This window comes from Festucalex cinctus, chromosome 15 (genome assembly GCF_051991245.1).
Source record: "Festucalex cinctus isolate MCC-2025b chromosome 15, RoL_Fcin_1.0, whole genome shotgun sequence".
NCBI classification, from domain to species: domain Eukaryota; kingdom Metazoa; phylum Chordata; class Actinopteri; order Syngnathiformes; family Syngnathidae; genus Festucalex; species Festucalex cinctus.
Window position 1 is genome coordinate 27,334,423 of NC_135425.1, and position 10,041 is coordinate 27,344,463.

At 52.9% G+C, this 10,041-nt stretch overlaps 1 protein-coding gene across 1 annotated transcript in view; it reads right to left on the reverse strand.

Moving 5' to 3' along the window:
* LOC144002821 (uncharacterized) overlaps positions 1 to 10,041 on the reverse strand; it is a 38,364-nt gene that overhangs the window by 2,132 nt on the left and 26,191 nt on the right. Inside the window, exons 4-17 of the mRNA XM_077498395.1 lie at positions 9,921 to 10,003; positions 9,618 to 9,794; positions 8,451 to 8,627; positions 7,953 to 8,152; positions 7,359 to 7,550; positions 7,162 to 7,316; positions 7,026 to 7,108; positions 6,744 to 6,920; positions 5,646 to 5,857; positions 5,430 to 5,603; positions 4,530 to 4,757; positions 3,915 to 4,127; positions 2,430 to 3,026; positions 162 to 1,844 (exon numbers count right to left, since the gene is read on the reverse strand). Coding sequence (XP_077354521.1) covers positions 162 to 1,844; positions 2,430 to 3,026; positions 3,915 to 4,127; positions 4,530 to 4,757; positions 5,430 to 5,603; positions 5,646 to 5,857; positions 6,744 to 6,920; positions 7,026 to 7,108; positions 7,162 to 7,316; positions 7,359 to 7,550; positions 7,953 to 8,152; positions 8,451 to 8,627; positions 9,618 to 9,794; positions 9,921 to 10,003 — 4,351 coding nt within the window. The remainder of the gene's footprint in view (positions 1 to 161; positions 1,845 to 2,429; positions 3,027 to 3,914; positions 4,128 to 4,529; positions 4,758 to 5,429; positions 5,604 to 5,645; positions 5,858 to 6,743; positions 6,921 to 7,025; positions 7,109 to 7,161; positions 7,317 to 7,358; positions 7,551 to 7,952; positions 8,153 to 8,450; positions 8,628 to 9,617; positions 9,795 to 9,920; positions 10,004 to 10,041) is intronic.

Here is a 10,041-nt window from a genome sequence, read left to right on the forward strand (position 1 = left end):
GAATGTTGTGGACCAAACAAGGTTTTGAGCCAAACTGATGGTTGTTGCAGGTGATGAGACTGGAGAACTTTTGAGCGGTTGAGAGGGGGTTTCTGAAGGACTGGTTCTCTGGCCATGGACCTTGTGACCCCAGCGGTGGCTCATGTGACCCCAGCGGTGACCAGTGTGACCCCAGCGGTGGCCGTGGTCTTTGAGACCTTCATATGCCGTCGTTGGAGATGTAGTTCTTAGAGAAGGGGATTTACTTGATCTTCCTGGAGGGAATGTTGTGGACAAAAGGTTTTGAGACAAACTGATGGTTGTAGCAGGTGATGAGACTGGAGAACTTTTGAACGTTTGAGAGGGTTTTTTTAAAGTACTGGTTCTGTGGCCATGGACCTTGTGACCCCAGCGGTGGCCCGTGAGACCCCAGCGGTGGCCTGTATGACCCCAGCGGTGGCCCGTTTGACCCCAGCGGTGGCCGTGGTCTTTGAGACCTTCATATGCCGTCGTTGGAGATGTAGTTCTTAGAGAAGGGGATTTACTTGATCTTCCTGGCGGGGATGTTGTGGACCAAACAAGGTTTTGAGCCAAACTGATGGTTGTAGCAGGTGATGAGACTGGAGAACTTTTGAGCGGTTGAGAGGGGGTTTCTGAAGGACTGGTTCTCTGGCCATGGACCTTGTGACCCCAGCGGTGGCCCGTGAGACCCCAGCGGTGGCCTGTATGACCCCAGCGGTGGCCCGTTTGACCCCAGCGGTGGCCGTGGTCTTTGAGACCTTCATATGCCGTCGTTGGAGATGTAGTTCTTAGAGAAGGGGATTTACTTGATCTTCCTGGAGGGAATGTTGTGGACCAAACAAGGTTTTTAGACAAACTGATGGTTGTAGCAGGTGATGAGACTGGAGAACTTTTGAACGTTTGAGAGGGGGTATTTAAAGTACTGGTTCTGTGGCCATGGACCTTGTGACCCCAGCGGTGGCCCGTGAGACCCCAGCGGTGGCCCGTTTGACCCCAGCGGTGGCCGTGGTCTTTGAGACCTTCATATGCCGTCGTTGGAGATGTAGTTCTTAGAGAAGGGGATTTACTTGATCTTCCTGGAGGGAATGTTGTGGACCAAACAAGGTTTTGAGCCAAACTGATGGTTGTTGCAGGTGATGAGACTGGAGAACTTTTGAGCGGTTGAGAGGGGGTTTCTGAAGGACTGGTTCTCTGGCCATGGACCTTGTGACCCCAGCGGTGGCTCATGTGACCCCAGCGGTGACCAGTGTGACCCCAGCGGTGGCCGTGGTCTTTGAGACCTTCATATGCCGTCGTTGGAGATGTAGTTCTTAGAGAAGGGGATTTACTTGATCTTCCTGGAGGGAATGTTGTGGACAAAACAAGGTTTTGAGACAAACTGATGGTTGTAGCAGGTGATGAGACTGGAGAACTTTTGAACGTTTGAGAGGGTTTTTTTAAAGTACTGGTTCTGTGGCCATGGACCTTGTGACCCCAGCGGTGGCCCGTGAGACCCCAGCGGTGGCCTGTATGACCCCAGCGGTGGCCCGTTTGACCCCAGCGGTGGCCGTGGTCTTTGAGACCTTCATATGCCGTCGTTGGAGATGTAGTTCTTAGAGAAGGGGATTTACTTGATCTTCCTGGAGGGAATGTTGTGGACCAAACAAGGTTTTGAGCCAAACTGATGGTTGTAGCAGGTGATGAGACTGGAGAACTTTTGAACGTTTGAGAGGGGGTTTTTAAAGTACTGGTTCTGTGGCCATGGACCTTGTGACTCCAGCGGTGGCCCGTGAGACCCCAGCGGTGGCCTGTATGACCCCAGCGGTGGCCCGTGTGACCCCAGCGGTGGGCGTGGTCTTTGAGACCTTTATATGCCGTCGTTGGAGATGTAGTTCTTAGAGAAGGGGATTTACTTGATCTTCCTGGAGGGAATGTTGTGGACCAAACAAGGTTTTGAGCCAAACTGATGGTTGTAGCAGGTGATGAGACTGGAGAACTTTTGAACGTTTGAGAGGGGGTTTTTAAAGTACTGGTTCTGTGGCCATGGACCTTGTGACCCCAGCGGTGGCCTGTGAGACTCCAGCGGTGGCCTGTATGATCCCAGCGGTGGCCCGTGTGACCCCAGCGGTGGCCGTGGTCTTTGAGACCTTCATATGCCGTCGTTGGAGATGTAGTTCTTAGAGAAGGGGATTTACTTGATCTTCCTGGAGGGAATGTTGTGGACCAAACAAGGTTTTTAGACAAACTGATGGTTGTAGCAGGTGATGAGACTGGAGAACTTTTGAGCGTTTGAGAGGGGGTTTCTGAAGGACTGGTTTTCTGGCCATGGACCTTGTGACCCAAGCGGTGACCAGTGTGACCCCAGCGGTGACCAGTGTGACCCCAGCGATGACCAGTGTGACCCCAGCGGTGGCCCGTGTGACCCCAGCGGTGGCCGTGGTCTTTGAGACCTTCATATGCTGTCGTTGGAGATGTAGTGCTTAGAGAAGGGGATTTACTTGATCTTCCTGGAGGGAATGTTGTGGACCAAACAAGGTTTTGAGCCAAACTGATGCTTGTGGGCGATGAGACTGGAGAACTTTTGAACGTTTGAGAGGGGGTTTTTAAAGTACTGGTTCTGTGGCCATGGACCTTGTGACCCCAGCGGTGGCCCGTGTGACCCCAGCGGTGACCGTGGTCTTTGAGACCTTCATATGCCGTCGTTGGAGATGTAGTTCTTAGAGAAGGGGATTTACTTGATCTTCCTGGAGGGAATGTTGTGGACCAAACAAGGTTTTGAGCCAAACTGATGGTTGTAGCAGGTGATGAGACTGGAGAACTTTTGAGCGTTTGAGAGGGGGTTTCTGAAGGACTGGTTCTCTGGCCATGGACCTTGTGACCCAAGCGGTGACCAGTGTGACCCCAGCGGTGACCAGTGTGACCCCAGCGATGACCAGTGTGACCCCAGCGGTGGCCCGTGTGACCCCAGCGGTGGCCGTGGTCTTTGAGACCTTCATATGCCGTCGTTGGAGATGTAGTTCTTAGAGAAGGGGATTTAGTTGATCTTCCTGGAGGGAATGTTGTGGACCAAACAAGGTTTTGAGACAAACTGATGGTTGTAGCAGGTGATGAGACTGGAGAACTTTTGAACGTTTGAGAGGGTTTTTTTAAAGTACTGGTTCTGTGGCCATGGACCTTGTGACCCCAGCGGTGGCCCGTGAGACCCCAGCGGTGGCCTGTATGACCCCAGCGGTGGCCCGTGTGACCCCAGCGGTGGCCGTGGTCTTTGAGACCTTCATATGCCGTCGTTGGAGATGTAGTTCTTAGAGAAGGGGATTTACTTGATCTTCCTGGAGGGAATGTTGTGGACCAAACAAGGTTTTGAGCCAAACTGATGGTTGTAGCAGGTGATGAGACTGGAGAACTTTTGAACGTTTGAGAGGGGTTTTTTAAAGTACTGGTTCTGTGGCCATGGACCTTGTGACCCCAGCGGTGGCCCGTGAGACCCCAGCGGTGGCCTGTATGACCCCAGCGGTGGCCCGTGTGACCCCAGCGGTGGGCGTGGTCTTTGAGACCTTCATATGCTGTCGTTGGAGATGTAGTTCTTAGAGAAGGGGATTTACTTGATCTTCCTGGAGGGAATGTTGTGGACCAAACAAGGTTTTGAGCCAAACTGATGGTTGTAGCAGGTGATGAGACTGGAGAACTTTTGAACGTTTGAGAGGGGGTTTTTAAAGTACTGGTTCTGTGGCCATGGACCTTGTGACTCCAGCGGTGGCCCGTGAGACCCCAGCGGTGGCCTGTATGACCCCAGCGGTGGCCCGTGTGACCCCAGCGGTGGGCGTGGTCTTTGAGACCTTCATATGCCGTCGTTGGAGATGTAGTTCTTAGAGAAGGGGATTTACTTGATCTTCCTGGAGGGAATGTTGTGGACCAAACAAGGTTTTTAGACAAACTGATGGTTGTAGCAGGTGATGAGACTGGAGAACTTTTGAGCGTTTGAGAGGGGGTTTCTGAAGGACTGGTTTTCTGGCCATGGACCTTGTGACCCAAGCGGTGACCAGTGTGACCCCAGCGGTGACCAGTGTGACCCCAGCGATGACCAGTGTGACCCCAGCGGTGGCCCGTGTGACCCCAGCGGTGGCCGTGGTCTTTGAGACCTTCATATGCTGTCGTTGGAGATGTAGTGCTTAGAGAAGGGGATTTACTTGATCTTCCTGGAGGGAATGTTGTGGACCAAACAAGGTTTTGAGCCAAACTGATGCTTGTGGGCGATGAGACTGGAGAACTTTTGAACGTTTGAGAGGGGGTTTTTAAAGTACTGGTTCTGTGGCCATGGACCTTGTGACCCCAGCGGTGGCCCGTGAGACCCCAGCGGTGGCCTGTATGACCCCAGCGGTGGCCCGTGTGACCCCAGCGGTGGCCGTGGTCTTTGAGACCTTCATATGCCGTCGTTGGAGATGTAGTTCTTAGAGAAGGGGATTTACTTGATCTTCCTGGAGGGAATGTTGTGGACCAAACAAGGTTTTGAGCCAAACTGATGGTTGTAGCAGGTGATGAGACTGGAGAACTTTTGAGCGTTTGAGAGGGGGTTTCTGAAGGACTGGTTCTCTGGCCATGGACCTTGTGACCCAAGCGGTGACCAGTGTGACCCCAGCGGTGACCAGTGTGTCCCCAGCGATGACCAGTGTGACCCCAGCGGTGGCCCGTGTGACCCCAGCGGTGGCCGTGGTCTTTGAGACCTTCATATGCCGTCGTTGGAGATGTAGTTCTTAGAGAAGGGGATTTAGTTGATCTTCCTGGAGGGAATGTTGTGGACCAAACAAGGTTTTGAGACAAACTGATGGTTGTAGCAGGTGATGAGACTGGAGAACTTTTGAACGTTTGAGATGTTTTTTTTAAAGTACTGGTTCTGTGGCCATGGACCTTGTGACCCCAGCGGTGGCCCGTGAGACCCCAGCGGTGGCCTGTATGACCCCAGCGGTGGCCCGTGTGACCCCAGCGGTGGCCGTGGTCTTTGAGACCTTCATATGCCGTCGTTGGAGATGTAGTTCTTAGAAAAGGGGATTTACTTGATCTTCCTGGAGGGAATGTTGTGGACCAAACAAGGTTTTGAGCCAAACTGATGGTTGTAGCAGGTGATGAGACTGGAGAACTTTTGAACGTTTGAGAGGGTTTTTTTAAAGTACTGGTTCTGTGGCCATGGACCTTGTGACCCCAGCGGTGGCCCGTGAGACCCCAGCGGTGGCCTGTATGACCCCAGCGGTGGCCCGTGTGACCCCAGCGGTGGGCGTGGTCTTTGAGACCTTCATATGCTGTCGTTGGAGATGTAGTTCTTAGAGAAGGGGATTTACTTGATCTTCCTGGAGGGAATGTTGTGGACCAAACAAGGTTTTGAGCCAAACTGATGGTTGTAGCAGGTGATGAGACTGGAGAACTTTTGAACGTTTGAGAGGGGTTTTTTAAAGTACTGGTTCTGTGGCCATGGACCTTGTGACCCAAGCGGTGGCCCGTGAGACTCCAGCGGTGGCCTGTATGATCCCAGCGGTGGCCCGTGTGACCCCAGCGGTGGCCGTGGTCTTTGAGACCTTCATATGCCGTCGTTGGAGATGTAGTTCTTAGAGAAGGGGATTTACTTGATCTTCCTGGAGGGAATGTTGTGGACCAAACAAGGTTTTTAGACAAACTGATGGTTGTAGCAGGTGATGAGACTGGAGAACTTTTGAGCGTTTGAGAGGGGGTTTCTGAAGGACTGGTTCTCTGGCCATGGACCTTGTGACCCAAGCGGTGACCAGTGTGACCCCAGCGGTGACCAGTGTGACCCCAGCGATGACCAGTGTGACCCCAGCGGTGGCCGTGGTCTTTGAGACCTTCATATGCCGTCGTTGGAGATGTAGTTCTTAGAGAAGGGGATTTAGTTGATCTTCCTGGAGGGAATGTTGTGGACCAAACAAGGTTTTGAGACAAACTGATGGTTGTAGCAGGTGATGAGACTGGAGAACTTTTGAACGTTTGAGAGGGTTTTTTTAAAGTACTGGTTCTGTGGCCATGGACCTTGTGACCCCAGCGGTGGCCCGTGAGACCCCAGCGGTGGCCTGTATGACCCCAGCGGTGGCCCGTGTGACCCCAGCGGTGGGCGTGGTCTTTGAGACCTTCATATGCTGTCGTTGGAGATGTAGTTCTTAGAGAAGGGGATTTACTTGATCTTCCTGGAGGGAATGTTGTGGACCAAACAAGGTTTTGAGCCAAACTGATGGTTGTAGCAGGTGATGAGACTGGAGAACTTTTGAACGTTTGAGAGGGGGTTTTTAAAGTACTGGTTCTGTGGCCATGGACCTTGTGACCCCAGCGGTGGCCCGTGAGACCCCAGCGGTGGCCTGTATGACCCCAGCGGTGGCCCGTGTGACCCCAGCGGTGGTCGTGGTCTTTGAGACCTTCATATGCCGTCGTTGGAGATGTAGTTCTTAGAGAAGGGGATTTACTTGATCTTCCTGGAGGGAATGTTGTGGACAAAACAAGGTTTTGAGACAAACTGATGGTTGTAGCAGGTGATGAGACTGGAGAACTTTTGAACGTTTGAGAGGGTTTTTTTAAAGTACTGGTTCTGTGGCCATGGACCTTGTGACCCCAGCGGTGGCCCGTGAGACCCCAGCGGTGGCCTGTATGACCCCAGCGGTGGCCCGTTTGACCCCAGCGGTGGCCCGTTTGACCCCAGCGGTGGCCGTGGTCTTTGAGACCTTCATATGCCGTCGTTGGAGATGTAGTTCTTAGAGAAGGGGATTTACTTGATCTTCCTGGAGGGAATGTTGTGGACCAAACAAGGTTTTGAGCCAAACTGATGGTTGTAGCAGGTGATGAGACTGGAGAACTTTTGAACGTTTGAGAGGGGGTTTTTAAAGTACTGGTTCTGTGGCCATGGACCTTGTGACTCCAGCGGTGGCCCGTGAGACCCCAGCGGTGGCCTGTATGACCCCAGCGGTGGCCCGTGTGACCCCAGCGGTGGGCGTGGTCTTTGAGACCTTTATATGCCGTCGTTGGAGATGTAGTTCTTAGAGAAGGGGATTTACTTGATCTTCCTGGAGGGAATGTTGTGGACCAAACAAGGTTTTGAGCCAAACTGATGGTTGTAGCAGGTGATGAGACTGGAGAACTTTTGAACGTTTGAGAGGGGGTTTTTAAAGTACTGGTTCTGTGGCCATGGACCTTGTGACCCCAGCGGTGGCCCGTGAGACTCCAGCGGTGGCCTGTATGATCCCAGCGGTGGCCCGTGTGACCCCAGCGGTGGCCGTGGTCTTTGAGACCTTCATATGCCGTCGTTGGAGATGTAGTTCTTAGAGAAGGGGATTTACTTGATCTTCCTGGAGGGAATGTTGTGGACCAAACAAGGTTTTTAGACAAACTGATGGTTGTAGCAGGTGATGAGACTGGAGAACTTTTGAGTGTTTGAGAGAGGGTTTCTGAAGGACTGGTTCTCTGGCCATGGACCTTGTGACCCAAGCGGTGACCAGTGTGACCCCAGCGGTGACCAGCGTGACCCCAGCGATGACCAGTGTGACCCCAGCGGTGGCCGTGGTCTTTGAGACCTTCATATGCTGTCGTTGGAGATGTAGTGCTTAGAGAAGGGGATTTACTTGATCTTCCTGGAGGGAATGTTGTGGACCAAACAAGGTTTTGAGACAAACTGATGCTTGTGGGCGATGAGACTGGAGAACTTTTGAACGTTTGAGAGGGGTTTTTTAAAGTACTGGTTCTGTGGCCATGGACCTTGTGACCCCAGCGGTGGCCCGTGAGACCCCAGCGGTGGCCTGTATGACCCCAGCGGTGGCCCGTGTGACCCCAGCGGTGGCCGTGGTCTTTGAGACCTTCATATGCCGTCGTTGGAGATGTAGTTCTTAGAGAAGGGGATTTACTTGATCTTCCTGGAGGGAATGTTGTGGACCAAACAAGGTTTTGAGCCAAACTGATGGTTGTAGCAGGTGATGAGACTGGAGAACTTTTGAGCGTTTGAGAGGGGGTTTCTGAAGGACTGGTTCTCTGGCCATGGACCTTGTGACCCAAGCGGTGACCAGTGTGACCCCAGCGGTGACCAGTGTGACCCCAGCGATGACCAGTGTGACCCCAGCGGTGGCCCGTGTGACCCCAGCGGTGGCCGTGGTCTTTGAGACCTTCATATGCCGTCGTTGGAGATGTAGTGCTTAGAGAAGGGGATTTACTTGATCTTCCTGGAGGGAATGTTGTGGACCAAACAAGGTTTTGAGACAAACTGATGCTTGTGGGCGATGAGACTGGAGAACTTTTGAACGTTTGAGAGAGGGTTTTTAAAGTACTGGTTCTGTGGCCATGGACCTTGTGACCCCAGCGGTGGCCCGTGAGACCCCAGCGGTGGCCTGTATGACCCCAGCGGTGGCCCGTGTGACCCCAGCGGTGGCCGTGGTCTTTGAGACCTTCATATGCCGTCGTTGGAGATGTAGTTCTTAGAGAAGGGGATTTACTTGATCTTCCTGGAGGGAATGTTGTGGACCAAACAAGGTTTTGAGCCAAACTGATGGTTGTAGCAGGTGATGAGACTGGAGAACTTTTGAACGTTTGAGAGGGGGTTTTTAAAGTACTGGTTCTGTGGCCATGGACCTTGTGACTCCAGCGGTGGCCCGTGAGACCCCAGCGGTGGCCTGTATGACCCCAGCGGTGGCCCGTGTGACCCCAGCGGTGGCCGTGGTCTTTGAGACCTTCATATGCCGTCGTTGGAGATGTAGTTCTTAGAGAAGGGGATTTACTTGATCTTCCTGGAGGGAATGTTGTGGACCAAACAAGGTTTTGAGCCAAACTGATGGTTGTAGCAGGTGATGAGACTGGAGAACTTTTGAACATTTGAGAGGGTTTTTTTAAAGTACTGGTTCTGTGGCCATGGACCTTGTGACCCCAGCGGTGGCCCGTGAGACCCCAGCGGTGGCCTGTATGACCCCAGCGGTGGCCCGTGTGACCCCAGCGGTGGCCGTGGTCTTTGACACCTTCATATGCCGTCGTTGGAGATGTAGTTCTTAGAGAAGGGGATTTACTTGATCTTCCTGGAGGGAATGTTGTGGACCAAACAAGGTTTTTAGACAAACTGATGGTTGTAGCAGGTGATGAGACTGGAGAACTTTTGAGCGTTTGAGAGGGGGTTTCTGAAGGACTGGTTCTCTGGCCATGGACCTTGTGACCCAAGCGGTGACCAGTGTGACCCCAGCGGTGACCAGTGTGACCCCAGCGGTGGCCCGTGTGACCCCAGCGGTGGCCCGTGTGACCCCAGCGGTGGCCGTGGTCTTTGAGACCTTCATATGCTGTCGTTGGAGATGTAGTGCTTAGAGAAGGGGATTTACTTGATCTTCCTGGAGGGAATGTTGTGGACCAAACAAGGTTTTGAGCCAAACTGATGGTTGTGGGCGATGAGACTGGAGAACTTTTGAACGTTTGAGAGGGGTTTTTTAAAGTACTGGTTCTGTGGCCATGGACGTTGTGACCCCAGCGGTGACCAGTGTGACCCCAGCGGTGACCAGTGTGACCCCAGCGGTGACCAGTGTGACCCCAGCGGTGGCCTGTGTGACCCCAGCTGTGGCCGTGGTCTTTGAGACCTTCATATGCCGTCGTTGGAGATGTAGTTCTTAGAGAAGGGGATTTACTTGATCTTCCTGGAGGGAATGTTGTGGCCCAAACAAGGTTTTGAGCCAAACTGATGGTTGTAGCAGGTGATGAGACTGGAGAACTTTTGAACGTTTGAGAGGGGGTTTTTAAAGTACTGGTTCTGTGGCCATGGACCTTGTGACTCCAGCGGTGGCCCGTGAGACCCCAGCGGTGGCCTGTATGACCCCAGCGGTGGCCTGTATGACCCCAGCGGTGGCCCGTGTGACCCCAGCGGTGGCCGTGGTCTTTGAGACCTTCATATGCCGTCGTTGGAGATGTAGTTCTTAGAGAAGGGGATTTACTTGATCTTCCTGGAGGGAATGTTGTGGACCAAACAAGGTTTTGAGACAAACTGATGGTTGTAGCAGGTGATGAGACTGGAGAACTTTTGAACGTTTGAGAGGGTTTTTTTAAAGTACTGGT